Source organism: Rosa rugosa, chromosome 6, assembly GCF_958449725.1.
Source record: "Rosa rugosa chromosome 6, drRosRugo1.1, whole genome shotgun sequence".
NCBI lineage: Eukaryota > Viridiplantae > Streptophyta > Magnoliopsida > Rosales > Rosaceae > Rosa > Rosa rugosa.
Genome location: NC_084825.1, coordinates 23,121,088 through 23,142,346, shown reverse-complemented (window position 1 = coordinate 23,142,346; position 21,259 = coordinate 23,121,088). Strand labels below are relative to the sequence as shown.

At 40.2% G+C, this 21,259-nt stretch overlaps 2 protein-coding genes across 2 annotated transcripts; both read left to right on the top strand.

The window, feature by feature from the left end:
• The first annotated feature begins 2,924 nt into the window (after window positions 1-2,924).
• LOC133716413 (secreted RxLR effector protein 161-like) lies at window positions 2,925-3,269 on the top strand. Its single transcript, XM_062143125.1, has one exon. It carries the CDS (start codon window positions 2,925-2,927, stop codon window positions 3,267-3,269), a length of 345 nt encoding a protein of 114 aa, XP_061999109.1.
• Window positions 3,270-20,271: 17,002 nt separating this feature from the next.
• On the top strand, window positions 20,272-21,054 carry LOC133717220 (cold and drought-regulated protein CORA-like). Its single transcript, XM_062143900.1, has 2 exons — window positions 20,272-20,496; window positions 20,607-21,054. The coding sequence occupies exons 1-2, from the start codon at window positions 20,409-20,411 to the stop codon at window positions 20,822-20,824; spliced, it is 306 nt and encodes a 101-aa protein (XP_061999884.1). The 5' UTR covers window positions 20,272-20,408; the 3' UTR covers window positions 20,825-21,054.
• Window positions 21,055-21,259: the final 205 nt, after the last annotated feature.

The following is a 21,259-nucleotide window of genomic DNA, read 5'->3' as shown; positions in this document are numbered from 1 at the left end:
TAGACATACTGGGCAAGCGGCTTTGGAAGAAAGTGCCCCATATACTCTTGTCAATATCTACAAGGTACTTCTACCCTCATAACATATGGTATCGAAAGGCTAAACTACTTGACAGGGCAATATCTTTTAGTTTATTTTTTATTATTTTTTTTTTGGGAAATTGGGATGGTGATATGACTGATATCTTAATGATCAATGCATACATATGGTCTTGCAAATTAGTACACAACTGATATGATTTTACTGTCCTCATATAATCTTTAATTTCTAGGGTGTCAATGGTAACTGAAAAGTAGTTGAATTTCTAGATATATTTCTCATCTAGATAGCAGATTATGTATACCATGCTAAGATTAAGTTTAAGGAACTTAGATCCTAATTAGTTATGTAATCTACATCAATTACAATTCAGTAGTTACTATCCTATGATTAGGCTATTAGCATAACTAGAATATCTAGAATAAATGACATATGTAGATCTAATATGAATATACAACTGTAGTTGACTTTATGATCACATTGTCATTTCAATCACAAAGAGTTTCATATCCATGATGGTTTGATCATTTGATTCTCCAAGCTCAAAAGCAGTGAATTTGTGGCATGTGGTTTATAAGTTTTTGCTTGCTGTATCTTTTATCTGGTCTTATCTTTTGGAAGATTGAAAGTTAAAAGAATCCCACATCGAGAACCCTGAGAGTTTGCAGGCTCTTTAAGTCTATATTGTGTCGATTAGCATATGTGCTTGTCCCATTTGATAAAATTGGAACCGTACGGAGGAGATGATCTGCATAAATCAAGAAATGGATCCTCATCTTTCTTTAGCATTTCTTGCTTAAATTTTAGGAAATTATGAAAGCATTCCGGATCGAAATTTACCAATAGTTGGAGTGGTTGTCTCAGTTACGTTACGATGAGCTGAGACCGATCAGCAGTGATGAGGAGAACGGCAAAGACAACAACAAGAATAGTCTTTGAGTACGCCATTTCTCAGTTGATTGATTACTTACAGTTTGTATCTGTGAAGGGATTGAGTTTGGAGTGAACTTAATGTAGCTTGGCTTTCCCTATTTATAAACACTAGCTGCGGGAGAGAGTGAAGAGATCGAAGAGTGAGTGAGAAAAAAGTCAGAGATCGAGGTCAATTTGTGACGCCTACGTTTTAAATTTCTTTGTCGTTGTGGAATAGAAAGTATGGACGTGTTACTTATTTATCAATAATGGTTTTAATTATTTGGTTTTGATGATAAGGTGGATAGATAGGAGGATTGAGATACTAGCTTAGTACATTTCAATCATGTAAGAATTAATGGAGTCCACGTACAGAAGATTTCCAGGGAGAGGACCGCAAAATAATTGACACTCCTGTCTTAATCACACAGCAGATAAGACTTCCTACCTTAGATACCTAGGTATCTGTGGGGCGAGGCTCTCAAAACAGCCAACTATCTCTGCAATAGGGCACCTAGCAAAGCTGTGTCTAAGACACCTTTTGAGCTTTGGAATGGCAGAAAGCCAAGCTTACACCATGTTCATGTTTGGGGTTGTAAGGCTGAGGCTAAAGTTTATAACCCTCACATTCAGAAATTAGACCCCAAAACCGTTAGTGCATTCTTCATAGGGTATCCAGAAAAATCCAAGGGCTACAAGTTCTATCCACCTCACCATAGTACCAGAATCATCGAGCAAATAAAGCAAAGTTTCTAGATGAAGTGTTTTACAATAGAGAACCCGAAGACTTACAGTTTGAGTTTGAAGAAATCCCTAAAACCGAAACACTAGCTCAGGTTTTACCTCTTGCTCCTGCACCACCCATCTTTAATTGTACCTCAGCAGATAATTTTAGAACCCGCAGAGGCTGTCCAAGAAGCACCAGAAAATCTACAACCTCAGGATAATGTTGTGATGCCTCAAAACGAAAACGTTGATGTACCTCAACCAGTAAGAAGATCAAACAGAGTTAGAAAACCCACCATTGATCCAACTGAGTATGAAGTATATCTTCAGGAACCAGACTTTGATTTTGGGGAAGACAATGATCCCATTAGTTATAAACAAGCCACTGAGAGTGAATTTTCAAAGCAATGGAGTGAGGCTATGGAAGCTGAATTACAGAGTATGTATGACAATAGAGTTTGGGAGTTAGTTGAACCTATAGCAAATCAAAAACCTGTAGGTTGTAAGTGGATTTACAAAACCAAAAGACATGCTCATGATGGCAGTATAGAGAGGCATAAAGCGAGGTTAGTAGCTAAGGGTTTTACGCAGCAAGAAGGCATTGACTATACTGAAACCTTCTCTCCAGTTTCGACAAAAGACTCTTTTAGAATGGTTATGGCCTTGGTAGCTCATTTCGATATGGAATTGCACCAAATGGACGTTAAAACAGCCTTCTTAAATGGAGAATTAGAAGAAACCATATACATGAAGCAACCTGAGGGATTTATTAAACCTGGTGGTGAACACTTGGTCTGCAAGCTAAAGAAGTCTATCTATGGACTAAAACAGGCTTCTAGGCAATGGTATAAAAAGTTTGATGTTGTGGTTACTTCTTTTGGATTCACTGAGAATATTGTTGATGAATGTGTTTATTTGAAAACAATGGGCAAGCACTTTATTTTTCTGATATTATACGTGGATGACATATTGCTTGCTAGCAGTGATATAAATTTATTGAAATCTACAAAGTCTTTTCTGTCTAAAAACTTTGATATGAAAGATCTTGGTGAAGCGTCTTTCGTGCTGGGGATTGAGATTAAAAGAGACAGGAAGAAGGGGTTATTGGGTCTGTGTCAGCAAAGTTATATTTCCAGAGTCTTGAGTAGGTTTGATATGCAGAAGTGTGCAGGAGGAGAGGCTCTATCTCAAAAGGAGATAAACTGAACAAATGTCAATGTCCTAGGAATGACTTGGAAAGGGAAGATATGAAGGGCAGACCTTATGCTAGACTAATTGGCAGCTTGATGTATGCACAAGTGTGCACTAGGCCTGATTTAGCATATGCAGTGGGTATATTATCGAGATTTCAGTCAAACCCTGGGCATGAGCATTGGGTTGCAGCAAAGAAGGTGCTTAGATATTTACAGAAGACTAAGAGTTATTTGCTGGTGTACAAGAAGGTTGAAAATTTGGATGTCATTGGGTACACTGATGCAGACTTTGCAGGCAAATATCCGGATTCAACCAAATCTACTTCTGGATATGTTTTTATGATGGCTGGGGGTGCCATAGCTTGGAGGAGCATTAAGCAAACATTGACAGCCACTTAGACTATGCAGGCAGAGTTTATAGCAATATATGATGGTGTATGTCAGGGGCTATGGCTTAGGAATTTTCTAATTCAAACGAAGCTGTTGGATTCCATTAATACCAGACCTTTGAGAGTTTATAGTGATAATTTTGCAGCTGTTTGCTTCACTAAGAATAATAAGAGGTCTAATAACTCTAAGCACATAGACCTGAAATATTATAGTTTGAGAGAAAGAGTGAAGCATCAGGAAATTGAAATAGCTCAGGTTAATACGCACTCACAGTTGGCTGATCCATTCACTAAGGCATTATCTGTAGCAGCTTTTCAGAAACATGTAGCTGATATGGGAGTCCTTCCTACCTTAGATGCCTAGGATCAGTGAGAGCATTATTTTTGTTAAAAGTTTTATCTTCAGTGTTGTTTAATTTCAGTTCTTGTTTTTCTGAAATTTGAAGTTTTGTAATGACTTTGTCTTCATTATTCAGTAATAAATCCATGGTATTATTCAGAAGTTTTTATTTTGCTGCAGCATTTGGTGATTGTGAATATTTCTCAGTGTTCTAAAACTTGGCCGCCCAGGCCGCCTAGGCGGCGCCTAGGCGCTGGGCGGCAGTAGACCGAGGCGAGTTATGGCAAATCGGAAGCTTTAGGCGGATAGGATTTGGGCGGCCGCTTAGGCAGCCTGATCGTCCGCCTGGGCGCTCTGGGCGTCCGCCTGGACGCTCTGGGCGGTTTCCCCCTCCTTCTGCTTCTTCTTCTTTTTTTCTTTTTTTTTCCCTCCCGAAACCCAAACTCGACAGCAGCAAAACCCAAAACCCATTCGACCCCAAAACTGGAAAAATAGACCGCACCTTTATTCGCTCTCCCCACCAAGCCATCGTGCCTCTGCTCCACACGTCCACCGGAGCTCCCCCCGGCCCCTCCAGCCACCGCAGCTCCACGCCTCTATTCTTGGTAAATGATTAATGCATTCTGTTAATGAAAAAAATGGATGAAGAGAGAAGGTGGATATGGTGGCTAACTGGCTACTGGTTTCGCAAAGGGGAGAGAGAGAGAGAGAGAGAGAAGGGAGTGAAGGTAGAGATGGTGGCTACTGGTTTCGCAGAGGAGAGAAAGAGAGAAGGGAGGGGGTGGTTAATTATGGAGAGAGAGTACAATTGTGGCAGAGAGAAGGAGGATAAGATGGGCACGTGCAGGCCATCAAGAAGTATAATTGATTAATTGAATACTGCTTCTTTTTTTGTTGGATAATTGATTGATTTAACTATTTAATTAAATAAATAGTTAATTAAATAAATATTTAGTTTATTTTTTTGTTGAGTAGGATAAATATTTAGTTTATTACTCTTTATAAATTTTAGTTTATTACTCTTTGAGTCTTTATAAATTTATATATTTTTAATTACATAAATAAAAGTTATAAAAATAAAATAAAAATTAAAAAAATATAAAACCGCCTAGGCGCCACCTAGGCACCCGCCTAGACGCCTGGGCGCTCCTCCCTAGCCCACCGCCCGACTAGCGCCTAGCGATTTTTCGAACCTTGATATTTCTATATTTTGTTTTGGCAAATAGCTATTTGATATATGTTGGATAGATTGAGTTGATTAAGATCAACATTTCAGATTTGTAAAGTGCAGACACATTCAGTAATAATCCATTCCAGTTTTGGTTGTGTCTCTGATTTTGATAGTCAAAATCCTTCAGTTTGGACCATTTACATATGCACTGCAGATGATGACAGATACATACTGCATATGTATGTTTTATCTTTGGTTGTATCAATTGAACTTATGTGGGTTATGGTTATGGTTTTGTAGTTTTGGAGTGGTGTGCTTTTGAAAGCATTATTTTTTCCTTAGCTCTGCCAGATTCCATAACTTGACCAAGTTTGTGATTAAGTTTGAGAATTTTATGCAATTTCATGTGCACACTTCAGTGGTTATTACATTGTTCTAATTGTGTACAATTGAGTGAGTAATGTAGTCCAAGTGGGAGAATGTAAGAGTTGGACTTACATTAATCACATTATGACTTTAACAATTGTATATGATTACTGTTGAATGAAATAACCGGGATTGCATAGCTAATTCTATCCCTGCAATGATAAGGAAATTGTATCTGTATTCCATATTGTATTGGGGAACTTAATATGCTTGTAATCAAGTAATGTGTGTTGATACAAGATTTATATGTAGAGGACCTAATTGATTTAGGAAATCTGTTATGTGAAGTTCCTGATATCATCCTCTATATATAGGTTCAGGTCCCTGCACTCTCTACAAGCAAGTCTTTAGATCTCAGCCCCATATACAGAGAACTTGAAACTAGAGCAGTTGCAGAAGACCGGACCTGTTCGTCATGGCATTCAACTGATTCACAGCTTCAGGTATGTATTATGTTCTTCTAATTGTTCTAGTATGCCTTTAGATAATGTGTTTATATATGTGTGATTGTCTCTAGTTAAGTAATCCTCAAGTTTAAGATAACATGACACTCCCGTCTTAATCACACAGCAGATAAGATTTCAAGGGATGCAAGTGGAAAATCGATCGGCTGAAATTCATAAGAACAGACTAGTGATTTGTTGGAAATAACATTAATTTAGAATTGTATTGAGAGTTATGGTGAGAGTTATTAGTGATTTCATAGGTTATGGGAGTTAGGAAGATTTAAGGTTATTTTAACAGTCTAATACTTATGTTCATTGTAATTGTCATACTTGTGACATTGTCTAGTGTAGACCTATATAAGTAGGCTAGTTGTTGAGTCACAAATTACTTATGCAATTGTGGCCCATAATTATGAAAATTGATTTGTCTTCCATGCTATTTTGTCCTTTTTAATCCGTTTCCTTTTATTTGTAGGAAACCTTGCATTGAGAATAAAATGACTATTTGAGGCTTGAAATGCGGAGAATTGAAGCTAGGGGAAGAAGATACGAAGATTGGAAGAAAATTGCAAATCGACTTTTCCGGAGATTTTTCCGGCAAACTTTTTCGGCGACTTTTCCGGCGAGCCGCCACTCATGGAGGATCTTTTCTCCAGCAAAGGAGGACCATGGTGGTGAGAATCTCCCATCACTTGAAATTCAAATATCTCCCTTCACCTTGTCCTTTTGTCACCTTGCCAATTTGGGACCATTTGGGGGACAATGGTGTAAGAGCATCTTTTGCACACTTTGGGACCAAAGAGGACACACATAGCTGATCAAAGAGAGGCGAAAGACCAATTCTTCAGCATTCTTGACTCCATTTAATCATCTTCATCCTATCCAAGATCCATATTCTCTCTAGAGAAGACACCACCATTTCCACCACTAAAACCACCATCTCCACCTCTAAAACCTTCATTTCCACCACTACAACCTCCATTTCCTCCACCATTCAACACCACAACTCACCTTAGAGATTCCATATTTCACTTTTCTTACTAATATCAAGAGCTTGGAGCAAGGAGAAGGAGGTGACTACCACCACATCATGTTCTTGGAGACCCATCTCCACCACCTCTTCCGGCATCATCAATAGTCACCCTTTACTCCCTATCTCTTTATGTATTTGATGTTTAATAGAATGTTGAAGCTTGTGTATCTAGCTATGTGTGAGTAGTGAACTAGTTGGGGCTAGGGTTGAAAGTCCTAGCCAAACTTGCTTGGATTGATGCTTTTGTTTATAAATTGATGTAAATTCATGTTGTCATTCTCACATGCTAAGTCAATAGTTGAATGCATTACTTAGACCTAATCAATTTGAGTTATGTGTTTGCCATGACATGAAGTTTTTCCTAGAGATTGATTACCTTTAGGCAAAAAGGGAGCATGAAAGCACACCATGTGTGCATGTGAGGGTAGTGAGCTAAAATCACCTAGAGATAGGATTGGTTTGCTTGCTTGGTTACTTAAACTCTAAGCTTTATGCATTTAGGGGTAAAGGATTGAGACCTATCCGGTAATTGAATTTGTCTCTAAGTAGTTAGCTCTAGACTTATCCGGTTAGAGTTAATAAAATGAAAGAGGTTCAAGCCTTAGTAGTCCTATCCGGATGCTAAGAGGGTAGTTGGACAATTAGCTTTGCATGCATCATTCATATTCAATTGCTTTAATGCTTGCAAGGGAGGCAAAAGGTGAAACCCGATGCCCTAACTCCCATCCATTTGATAACAACTTGTTTAGTTTAGCTTAGTTTATTTTACTTGCTTTCATTGCTTCAATTTGAATAGAAACCAATCTCAAAATCAAAATCAAATCTCTACACACCATCTTGCACATACTCACCATGAACTTTGGTTCACTTGTGAGCCTTTGTTTGTGATTGTACATTTGCATATTCTTCTAGTTTTTCCTTAGGTTTTCCCTAGCTAGGAAAGGATTTACCAATCCTCGTGGGTTCGACATCCTTACTTAATCCCCTATTCTATAACTTGTACCTCTTGCACTTGAGGGTGGCTTCAATGCTAACACTAGTCTAGTTGAGTAAAGGTGTAGAGGAGTATTTAGTAGAAGTATGGTAAGAGTGAGTTCCTTTATCAGGTATATCTCTCTCTAGGAGCTCTGTACATGCCCTAGCGTTGTACGTTTCTCACATTGTGTGTCATTCATGCACCATATCTCCCTACCCAAAATTAGTTTTTTATGATCTTAAGCTTCCGCTGTTATCCAACATGATTATCAAAATCCTTTTCATTGCCGTCCATCCATTAGACTGTAGTACGTGATTGATTTATATCTTTCTGAACTAAATTAGAGAGTAGGTAAGAGCAAGTTCCCGTTGGGTCACTGAGTCAGAATATTGTTCACTGCCACTTGACGTTTGTTTCCATCCATTAGATCTGAGTTTTTGGGTTAGGACATTGTTCGATAATTCAATAATCTATTTTTTAAAAACAATTGAATGACTTAATTTTTCTTCAATCCAATTTATAGAGGTTTGTGATAAAATCAAAATCTTGGTACAATTAGAAGTAAGTCGCTCATGAGATATCCTCTATCTAGCATGTCGCTTCACATGCAACCTTATTCTGAGTCTGAATGTGTAATAACCTTATTGGAAGCATCATACGACATTGTTGGAAGCATCATACGACATCGTTGGAGGCATCTTACAATCCTCGTGGGGAGGATCTCATGATTATAGCAGACTGTCTTTATCTCTGTCTCTCTCTCTCTCGTCCGAAACCCATTCGAAAATAGAGCACGGCTTCTCCAATCTCTCCCTCGCACCACAGGCCACCAAACGACGGCGGACCACGTCCTACACCTTCGCCTCTTCCTTGCGCAGCTGCCGGTGGCAGCCTTTCGCTGTCTTGCGGGCCGTCCACAGCGGTCGAGCTTGAGGCCGGTTTAACCCCAATTTCGTTCCAAACTCGATATCTCACACTACCGACTACCGATCCTTTCGAAATTTCATCCTCGAGCTCATCGCAACTTCCTGAAGCTCCCAGAAGCATCCTTACACTGCGGCGCGACCCGTAGCAGCGGTTACTAGTCAACCCCGATCTTGATCGAACGGAACTTTCGATCCGGATATCTCGAGCTATAGAGCTTCATTTCGAGTGATTATTGAACTGGGGAGCTCACCTTGAGTTTCTGAACAAATCTCCAGAAGGAATCGAAGAGAGTTGTGGAAGTTTTTACGTGGATCGGAGGACCTGCCGGATTCTGGAAATTTTCCTGCCACCGTGATTATTTTGGTAATTTTCGACCTCTTCCCGTTATTTTCTGATCTTGATCTAGTTATGAAAAATGATAAGCATGATAAGATGAAGAGATGCAGCCCAGCCCTGACACCATTGGTGGTGGTCGGCGGTGGCTCTGCCACTAACTCCGGCGGCCCTTTCCGGCCACCTCCGGGGATCAAAAATAGAGTTTCTGTATATTTTTAGATTCTACATTTCTATACGATCATTTCGATGTATTATACACAATTTTTGGATATCGTATGATTAAGTTATGAATTTTTACGTTTCGATCGTTCGATCCATGATCTGTGATGATCAGACCGTCTGATGGACTTGTAGTTTTGATATGTTGATCTTATGACTGTCCCAGTGGCTTTGTGTGGTCATGGGCGAAGATCTGACCGTTGGATCTTCGTATAATTGGTAAACAGTGATTAGGGACGCGATTCGTGAGAATCCGTCCGTCGGATTTTTGTATAAATTTGTGAAGATGTTAGTAAGGACGATTCAGGAAGATCCGACCGTTGGATCTTCGTGATGATTTTTGGAGGGTGATCCTAAAGGCGATCCGTGAGGATCTGACCGTTGGATCATCATTTAATTTCGATCCGACCGTTGGATTGTCGTTTGAGTATGTTTTTGAGTTATTGGCTAAGTAAAGGTCATGTTTGATTAAAAAAAAATTTGTTTGTTTCTTTTTTCGGATTTCGGGAATTACTTATACTGGTCATGATGTGTATATTGTGAAGAAGACTATTGGTGATTGACGGTCTTCCTTGGGTGAGCGGTTTCGGTGTGTATTGTGTTAAATTGAAGACGCAGCGGGAATATCGAGGTGAGTAAATCGCATATGGTTCATTTACGAACCAGAATTCGGTGATTTTATTTAATTGTGAAATTGTGGAAATTGTTTTATGAAAATAAATATTTGTTTTAAATTATATGGACTTGTTCAACTACGGTCCATAGGTAAGTAAAATGAATTTAATTATAAAATGAATTTTTGTTTTAATGCATGTGAACTATAGTGGGTATTAGTGATCATTCCTGAGGGAATGGTTTCGTATATAGATATTTACGTGGAATAAATATTGGATGGTGTGACATTGGGTGAAGTATTGATATGGTTAAATGAGTTATTATTCGAGCATTACTCTTTAGAACATATAATTTATCTTATATGTTGAGTTGATTATGATAAAGAGTAATTGAGTCAAGTGCGATAGTTGAGTCGTTGAGATGAATTAAATGAGGAGTCGAGTGATTTGAGGCAAATATTATCGTAAGGATGAACCTTGGCCAAGGTGACACATTACGATTCAGTTAGAGCTCTAGTCTGTCTGCCTTTGTACTGCTTGGGGGATAACCTTGAGTTATCGTATGCCCTTGAGTACACTATACTGCTAGGGGGATAACGTGAGTTATCGTTTGCCCTGGAGTATAATATACTGCATGGGGGATTAAAATAAGAATCGTATGCCCATGAGTATACATTTGTGTATTGGAGAGAGAACGTGTAGTTGAGTTGTGGTGGTCATTGTGAGATGTGAGATGATTGATGCTTGAAGTGACGTTGTACACTTCAATTATTATGCAAAAAAAAAAAAATGCTTGAGTTGATTTTTTGCTTGAGTTGATTTTGTTACTTTGAATCGTGCAATCCTTTCATTTACTCATACGAGCTTTGCAAAAAGCTGACCGGGTTTGTGTTGTTGTAATCCCGGTACACTATTCAAACGGTGTAGCGGGAAATCCTACAAGTCAGGAGAATCGGGAAGGTGATCAAGCTGCGTAGAGTAATTTCATTGTGTAAATCTGGAATTATATTGTGAGGTTTGTTATGCTCTTTTGAGTATTGTAATTTAATTTGGTGAGAGTGCGTTGTAATATGTAACTTGAGGAATTGAGTTATGTAACATTGAGTAGCGTGAGGTGTGCTGTTCTGAGGAGGAAAAAAATTCAGGACGTTATTTGTATGAGTTGTTTTAATTAATGTTTCGGATTTTGAATTTGTTATTCAAAATTTGGGGTGTGACAGTTTGGTATCAGAGCGTAAGTACATATTTGGTGATATGTCAATACTTTCCGAGTGATGGCCCGTCTGCAGCGGATCCATATCGTGTACTCTTCGGAATTGACAAAGTCATTGGGTATGTGAGAGCGTTAGGTTGTCTAGGGGACGTTAGAACGTCATAAGAACTTTAGGCGTCTTCTTATGTGTTAGCATTTGTTTAATATGGACGTGTATTTGACTTATATTGTGATTAAGTATTATACTTATATTAACCAAGCATACTATACACCTTAGGTAATGAACAGACAAATAGGCCGTAATGGGCGCAGAAGAGGAGGCAGAGTTGGTGGTAGGGAAAGGATCGGTCCTTTAGAGGAGGTTTATGAGAGTGATGCAGAGTCTTCTTTTGTTGCACCGCCTCCCCCGCCTGTTGTGGAGGTAGTGGATGCTGTTTGCTTAGCCAAACTGGTTAAGGAGATCAAACAGTTAGGTGCAACCCCATTTGAGGGGGGTGTTGATCATTGGGCTGCTGATCAGTGGCTTGAGAATATGATGAGCTGTTTTGAGATGGTGATTTGCACCGAAACGGAGAAGTGGAAGATAGCTGCTTATCTTCTTCAGGGAGATGCCAGAATATGGTGGGCTGGTCAACGGAATACGGTGGATACGGCTACTCTGACTTGGGACGGTTTTGTGGAACTCTTCCAAGACATGTACTTCCCTGATGCAGTGAGGGAGCAGATCGAGTTAGATTTCATTGCTCTGGAACAGGGGACTATGACTGTGAGAGAGTATGAAACACGATTCACCCAGTTATACAGGTTCGTTCCCCAGTTGGATGCCCAAGCCTTGGCTAAGAAGTTCCTGAGAGGACTGAATTCCAGGATTAGGGAGATAGTGTATCCTCTTCGGTTAGCCACCAAGGAAGAGATCTTTGCTAGTGCCATGGCCCATGAGCAGGCAACCAACATGCATACAAGTGAACGAGGAGTTGTGAGAGAATCCTTGGGAAAAGGGAAAGCGATTGTGAGGAGTAGTGGTTCCAGGGATCATGGAGGTAGGTGGTGGAAGAGACAGCGGACCCGTTTCCATCCACAGGCTCCAGCTAGGATAGTCAATCAGTACCAGGCCCCAGCCAGAGCAGCACCGGCCCCATTTAGGGTTGTACCTGTGAGGCAAGTAGCACCAACTGCACCGGTGAAATGCTACAACTGTGGTGAACAGGGCCATATCTCTAAGGTGTGTACGAAGGCGCAAACCAGGGTGTGCTTTAGCTGTGGCCAGCCGGGACATATTTCCAGAGAGTGTACTCGACCTCAGGGTGGAAGATAGGGTAACCAGCAAAGACTCTTACCTCCAGCACCAGCTAGAGTCTTCGCCATTGGTCAAGGAGGCACTGGGGTGGAAGGTACCTTATCTGTTTATAACTATCTTGCTAGAGTATTGTTTGATACGGGAGCCTCCCACTCTTTCATATCTAGTTCAGTAGTAGATGTGTTGGGATTGATTGCCATGCCTCTTACTAGATCATTATGTGTTACATCACCCCTGGGTGTGTCTCTTGAGCTGGATATGTTTTGTGATGATTGCCCTATTGGGATAGGTGGTAGAGAGTTCTCTGCCTCATTGATTGTGATTCCGGATCACACATATGATGTGATTTTGGGTATGGATTGGTTGAGCCCGAACCATGCATTGATTGACTGCTTTAGGATGATTGTGTCCTTCCATATTCCTGGACAACCAGTGTTTCATTACCGTTGTCTGAAGTCCGACATTACCATGAGGGCAGGGATTTTGGCTTATATTGAGTCAGGGAGTAGTATTTCTGAGATTACAGGGATTCATGTAGTTTCAGAATATGCTGATGTGTTTAAGGAGATACCAGGGTTGCCTCCAAAAAGGGTAATGGACTTCTCCATTGATGTGATACCAAGTACTGCCCCGATATCGAAAGCACCCTATCGGATGGCTCCAGCTGAAATTCAGGAGTTGAAGGTTCAGATTGATGGATTACTGGCTCAAGGGTTCATTCAGGCTAGTGTATCTCCTTGGGGTGCACCAGTGTTATTTGTGAAGAAGAAGGATAATTCACTTCGATTATGTGTGGATTACCGGCAGCTGAACAAGGTGACCATCAAGAACAGGTACCCTTTACCTAGGATTGATGACTTGTTTGATCAGCTTAGGGAGGCCACTATGTTCTCAGAGATTGATTTGAGATCTGGATATCACCAGTTAAGGGTGAAGGATGAGGATATTCCAAAGACAACGTTCAGGACCAGGTATGGACATTTTGAGTTCCTTGTCATGTCTTTTGGTCTCACTAATGCACCTGCAGCATTCATGGACTTGATGAACCGCACGTTCAGTCCTTACTTGGATAAATTTGTTATAGTGTTTGTGGATGACATCTTGATTTATTCAAGGTCATCTAATGAGCATGAGGAACATTTGCGGATTGTACTACAGACTTTGAGAGAGAAGAAATTGTTTGCCAAGTTTGAGAAGTGCGACTTTTGGCAGAAGGAAGTCAAGTTCCTTGGTCATGTAGTTTCAAAGGATGGAGTTTCTGTGGATCCTTCGAAGGTTGAAGCGGTGATGAGTTGGAGTCGCCCCACTACTGTTACTGACATCCGTAGCTTCCTTGGATTGGCAGGGTATTACAGGCGTTTCATTGAAGGGTTTTCTGGTATTGCTTCGGCTTTGACCAAATTGACAAGGAAGGACACTCAGTTTGTATGGACGGATGAGTGTGAGAAGGCTTTCAATGAGCTGAAAACAAGATTGACTACAGCTCCAGTATTAACTATTCCATTTAGTGGCGGTGGTTTAGTTATTTATAGTGATGCTTCACATCAAGGTTTGGGATGTGTATTGATGCAGCATGGTGAAGTCGTTGCTTACGGCTCTAGACAGTTGAAGGTGCATGAACGGAACTATCCCACTCATGATCTAGAGCTAGTTGCAGTGGTGTTTGCCTTGAAGATTTGGAGGCACTATCTTTACGGTGAGAAGTTCGAACTCTTTTCTGATCATAAGAGTTTGAAATATCTATTCTCCCAAAAGGAGTTGAATATGAGGCAGAGAAGATGGATGGAGCTCATCAAAGACTATGATTTCACTTTGGAGTATCATCCCGGAAAGGCCAACGTAGTGGCAGATGCTTTGAGTAGGAAGCCCCGAGTAATCATGGCATCGCTCATGGTGCAGGAATGGCTCATGTTGGAAGCTGCATCTGAGTTTGATCTTATGCCCGCAGGAGTTGGAAACAAAATCTTTCTCGAAAGTATCACCTTACAGTCCACCTTGATTTCCAGGATCATTCAGGGTCAGACACTTGATGAGTTTGCTCAGACGAGGATTGCTGAGATGACTGCTGATCCGAATGTGGAGGGCCCTTCTGAGTGGACTATTGGGACAGATGGAGGGTTGAGATTTCGTGGAAGATTGTATGTCCCAAGTGTTGATAACCTCAAGGAGGAGACCATGCGGGAAGCACATAGATCTCGATACACTGTACATCCAGGGGGTACCAAAATGTATATGGATCTACGAAGACAATTTTGGTGGTATGGAATGAAGCGGGATGTGGCAGAACATGTGTCGAAGTGTCTTACATGTCAGCAAGTGAAGGCAGAGCATCAGAGGCCCGCAGGAATGCTGCAACCGTTACCGATTCCTGTATGGAAATGGGAAGATATCTCCATGGACTTTGTGACTGGATTGCCTAGGTCCAGGCAAGGTTATGACTCGATTTGGGTGATTGTGGACCGATTGACTAAGTCTGCACACTTTCTTCCTGTGGCGAAAACTTACTCAGGGGATGCATTGTGTAAGTTGTACGTGAAGGAGATAGTAAGGCTTCATGGTGTGCCTGTTACGATTGTTTCTGATCGGGATACTCGTTTCACTTTGGAATTTTGGTGTAGATTCCATAAGGCATTTGGCACATCTTTAGCTATGAGCACTGCATTTCATCCACAGACAGATGGGCAAACTGAGAAAGTGAATCAGGTGATGGAGGATATGCTTAGAGCTTGTGTATTGGATTTTAAGGGGAGTTGGGCGGATCATCTGCCATTGGTAGAGTTTGCCTACAATAACAGTTATCACGCCAGTATCGGCATGGCCCCATATGAGGCCCTTTATGGTAGGCCATGTAGGACTTCTGTCTGTTGGGCAGAAGTAGGAGAGAATGGACTCTTGGGTCCTGCAATTGTTCAGGAGACTACTGGGAAGATCACTACTATTCGGGATAGGATCCGAACAGCTCAGAGTAGACAGAAGAGTTATGCAGATTTGAAGAGAAGACCAGTTGAGTTTGATAAGGGGGATCATGTGTTCTTGAAGGTCTCACCTATGAAAGGTGTGGTGAGATTTGGTAAGAAGGGAAAACTCGCACCGAGGTATGTTGGACCCTTTGAGATTCTGGAAAGGGTTGGGAACTTGGCATATCGTCTTGCCTTACCTGTTAGCATGTCTGGTGTGCACAATGTCTTTCATGTGTCTATGCTTAGGAAGTACGTCCGGGATGAGTCCCACGTGATTGATCATGGTACGATTGAGGTAAACACGGATGTAACCTTTGTGGTCGAACCTGTTCGTATCTTAGATAGGTCTACGAAGAAGCTTCGTAGGAAGGAGGTTGATCTTGTGAAGGTGCTGTGGAGTCATCATGACGAGGGTGATGCATCATGGGAGTTAGAATCTGACATGAGAGTGAAGTATCCACAGCTCTTTGTGGAATTGGGTGCTTGAATTTCGGGACGAAATTCCTTTAAGGGGGGTAGATTGTAATAACCTTGTTGGAAGCATCATACGACATTGTTAGAAGCATCATACGACATCGTTGGAGGCATCTTACAATCCTCGTGGGGAGGATCTCATGATTATAGCAGACTGTCTTTATCTCTCTCTCTCTCTCTCTCTCTCTCTCTCTCTCTCGTCCGAAACCCATTCGAAAACAGAGCACGGCTTCTCCAATCTCTCTCTCGCACCACAGGCCACCAAACGACGCCGGACCACGTCCTACACCTTCGCCTCTTCCTTGCGCAGCTGCCGGTGGCAGCCTTTCGCTGTCTTACGGGACGTACACGGCGGTGGAGCTTGAGGCCGGTTTAACCCCAATTTGGTTCCAAACTTGATATCTCACACTACCGACCACCGATCCTTTCCAAACTTCATCCTCGAGCTCATCTCAACTTCCTGAAGCTCCCATATGCATCCTTACACGGCGGCGCGACCCGTAGCAGCGGTTACTAGTCAACCCCGATCTTGATCGAACGGAACTTTCGATCCGGATATCTCGAGCTGTAGAGCTTCGTTTCTAGTGATTATTGAACTGGGGAGCTCACCTTGAGTTTCTGAACAAATCTCCAGAAGGAATCAAAGAGAGTTGTGGAAGTTTTTACGTGGATCGGAGCACCTACCGGATTCTGGAAATTTTCCGGCCACCGTGACTATTTTGGTAATTTTCGACCTCTTCCCGTTATTTTCTGATCTTGATCTAGTTATGAAAAATGATAAGCATGATAAGATGAAGAGATGCAGCCCAGCCCCGACACCATTGGTGGTGGTCGGCGGTGGCTCTGCCACTAACTCCGGCGGCCCTTTCCGGCCACCTCCGGGGATCAAAAATACAGTTTCTGTATATTTTTAGATTCTACATTTCTATACGATCATTTTGATGTATTATACGCAATTTTTGGATAACGTATGATTAAGTTATGAATTTTTACGTTTCTATCGTTCGATCCATGATCTGTGATGATCAGACCATCTGATGGACTTGTAGTTTTGATATGTTGATCTTATGACTGTCCCAGTGGCTTTGTGTGGTCATGGGCGAAGATCCGACCGTTGGATCTTTGTATAATTGCTAAACAGTGATTAGGGAGGCGATTCGTGAGAATCCGTCCGTCGGATTTTCGTATAAATTTGTGAAGATGTTAGTAAGGACAATTCAGGAAGATCTGACGTTTGGATCTTCGTGATGATTTTTGGAGGGTGATCCTAAAGGCGATCCGTGAGGATCCGACCGTTGGATCATCATTTAATTTCGATCCGACCGTTGGATTGTCGTTTGAGTATGTTTTTGAGTTATTGGCTAAGTTAAGGTCATGTTTGATTAGGTGATTGACGGTCTTCCTTGGGTGAGCGGTTTCGGTGTGTATTGTGTTAAATTGAAGACGCAGCGGGAATATCGAGGTGAGTAAATCGCACATGGTTCATTTACGAACCGGAATTCGGTGATTTTATTTAATTGTGAAATTGTGGAAATTGTTTTATGAAAATAAATATTTGTTTGAAATTATATGGACTTGTTCAACTACGGTCCATAGGTAAGTAAAATGAATTTAATTATAAAATGAATTTTTGTTTTAATGCATGTGAACTATAGTGGGTATTAGTGATCATTCCTGAGGGAATGGTTTCGTATATAGATATTTACGTGGAATAAATATTGGATGGTGTGGCATTGGGTGAAGTATTGATATGGTTAAATGAGTTATTATTCGAGCATTACTCTTTAGAAGATATAATTTATCTTATATGTTGAGTTGATTATGATAAAGAGTAATTGAGTCAAGTGCGATAGTTGAGTCGTTGAGATAAATTAAATGAGGAGTCGAGTGATTTGAGGCAAATATTATCGTAAGGGTGAACCTTAGCCAAGGTGACACATTACGATTCAGTTAGAGCAACTCCAACAACTTCCCCATATTTTGATTTTTCTCTACTTTATGGAAAAATAAGCCTCTTTTACTCCAACAGATTCCCTATAACTATCTCTATTTTAGGGAAAGTGAGGAAAGAGAAAACCAAATTCCCTATATTTACAGCAATCTCTAAAAATTTAAGGAAGAATATGGAGATTTTAGAGATTGCTGTAAAATAGGGAATCTGTTGGAGTTGGAGAAGAAAAATATGCTAAAGCTTTGACTTTTGCTTCCCTATTATACAAAAATTATAGGGAAGCTGTTGGAGTTGCTCTTAGAGCTCTAGTCTGTCTGCCTTTGTACTGCTTGGGGGATAACCTTGAGTTATCGTATGCCCTTGAGTACACTATACTGCTAGGGGAATAATGTGAGTTATCGTATGCCCTGGAGTATAATATACTGCATGGGGGATTAAAATAAGAATCGTATGCCCATGAGTATACATTTGTGTATTGGAGAGAGAACGTGTCGTTGACTTGTGGTGGTCATTGTGAGATGTGAGATGATTGATGCTTGAAGTGACGTTGTACACTTCAATTATTATGCAAAAAAAAAAAAAAGCTTGAGTTGATTTTATGCTTGAGTTGATTTTGTTACTTTAAATCGTGCAATCCTTTCATTTACTCATACGAGCTTTGCAAAAAGCTTACCGGGTTTGTATTGTTGCAATCCCGGTACACTATTTAAAAGGTGTAGCGGGAAATCCTACAGGTCAGGAGAATCAGGAAGGTGATCAAGCTGCGTAGAGTAATTGCATTGTGTAAATCTGGAATTATATTGTGAGGTTTGTTATGCTCTTTTGAGTATTGTAATTTAATTTGGTGAGAGTGCGTTGTAATATGTAACTTGAGGAATTGAGTTATGTAACATTGAGTAGCGTGAGGTGTGATGTTCTGAGGAGGAAAAAAATTCAGAACGTTATTTGTATGAGTTGTTTTAATTCATGTTTCGGATTTTGAATTTGTTATTCAAAATTCGGGGCGTGACAGAATGTATATTCAAATAAGATTATATCCCTTAGCAAGCGACCAACATATCAGAATGTTGGTGATTTTATATACTGGATTGGGTGTCTGTCATTATCAACAAATCTTTGTACTGAAGACCCAACATAGGAATCTAGTCTTTCGGGCCTATGACATGATTAGAGATAGATTCGTTATGATAAAATCTTAAATAATGACAAGTGTGATCTGTGATCCACTATTAACTATCACTGCACTAATATTGTTCAACTTAACTACTCATTATAGGTATTAGAATTTATCACAAAATGTCTCGATATAATTAGAAATAATCCACTAACTTATAATTTATAATTTTTTAGTATCATGTCCATATATTGGACTTATTTCTCCAACAATATCCGTTCATTTTTGAAAAAAAAAAACAAAAACAAAAAAAAAAAGTGAAGAAATTACCAATATGTTGGATATATGTGTGAGATCGATCCATCGATTATCGATCCTCTCGCGTACCACAAAATTCCTAAATTTACACTTATCCATCAACTCTAGGTCAAGGCAGTTGTTGAGGATTCAACTAATATATCACGTGGCAAATAACAACAAACACGTCGGTGATAAAGTAGATCTTTTAATAAATAAAGAGGGAAGGATTTCATCGGGTTGAAACAAATTTGAAGATCACAACAGAACTAACACTATAGGACCTACAGTGCGTGGTGTGTTTGCATCAACTAAGAGAGTTTAAAATAGAGGCCGGCCGAAAGCCATTGCATACATGTATGTAGCCGCAGGGTTGGAATAGGGAGGCTGTTCACACTGTCGGCGGGCATCTCTGATTTCTATAGTCGACGAGTGATTAGAGGGGTTTATGATTTCTGGCTTTTTCATCAGATCTTCTTTGGCTTTTTCGACCAAAGGAAAACAAATTAGAAGATTCGAAGAAGATTACAGTACTGGATAGATAGCCAAGCAAAGCATAGTGGCATCCCTACGTCCCTCACTGCGTCACTTGACACTCAAGTATGGAAGGTGGCCTGGGTTTTGTATGTTGATGAAAATGACGTGAGTGAAAAATCTACAAATTCTAAATATTATATAGTACCTGCCCTATAGTGGGAGCGAGTAGATGCATATGGTCATAGTTTCAACTAATGCAAATCCAATTATGTCCAATTAAAAGCATCCCGTGTGTGTAAGAAAAAAACATATGTGATGCCATTTTTTTTTTTTGTAAATTCGATGTTATTTTAATCACTCAACTTAAATTATATTTTATATTTTATCTATTTTATCAGTTAATATATATATATATATATATATATTTCTGTATAATTTAATGGTCTAATATGAAAAATGGATGGTTCATAGTAAAAGATCTTTCATATATATTCACTCAATCACTCTGGACACTGATAATAAGAAAGAGAATCCTTGGAACTTCACCCAATTATCCGCATCCCTTGAAAATTGAAATCTTATTCGATTAGGACTTCAGATAAAGTCACTAACACGTATATTGACCATGTGGACTCAAATTCTTACTTAATTGAAACGTACTCCTGTTAACCTTATCAACAAAACCAAATAAAGCATTAGCTAGCTAGTTAACAAATTGATCCCTCTTTCTCACTCACTCACTCTTCTCCCACGTACTCGATCACTCTTCCAGGCCAAGAAGTCTATAAATAGGGGGGGCCAAGCTTCAAGAACTTCACTCAGAAATCAATCACCTCTTGCATACCTTCCTACAAATTCTAAGCAATCAAGAGATCCAGATGGCATTCTCAAAGACTTTTCTTCTTGTCGCCCTTGCCTTTGCTGTTCTCCTCATCTCTGCTGAGGTCTCGGCTGCCACTACTACTCGTGAGTTCCTCACTTTCTTAATCAACCAGGATCGAATTGCATATTATAATTTAACTTCTATTATGTTTCTTTTCTTTCCCTTTCTAACGTACAGATTTTTTAAAGTGTAGAAAAAGCCAACACTGATGGTTACCATGGACACGATCATGGACATGGCGGCCATGGAGGACATGGTGGACACGGAGGACATGGACCTCATGCTGTTGAGACTGAAAAAGCCAACACTGACGGTTACCATGGACACGATCATGGACATGGCGACCATGGAGGACACGGAGGACATGGAGGACATGGACCTCATGCTGTTGAGACTGAAACTGAGAACTAGATGATGATGACCCTTTGTATGCATGCAGTTGTGTGTATATTGCACTATTGCAGGCGTACGTACCTGATGCAAGGGTATTAATATGGAAGCAGTAGTAGCTTGTTTGGTAATTGATAATAAGTATGTATTGGTTGAGCAGTCCACCAATCTCTCAATCGATCATATCTTTGTAATTCGATCCTCGAATCTTCATGTTTTGAACTATCTATGATCCACTTAAATTAGCTGAATTCATGCTTGACTACCTCAAGATTTATATATTACAAACTCCAGATCAAAAAGTGTGGGGAAAAAAAAAATGAGAGCACACCTAATAACAATTAAAAGAGAATATACATTGCCCCCAGCTCAAAGGCTAACGTAGTTTTATAAAGTTCTTGATGAAAGCACTATGCCAATAATGCCATTAGACGACAGAATTTTTGTTTTCTGTGT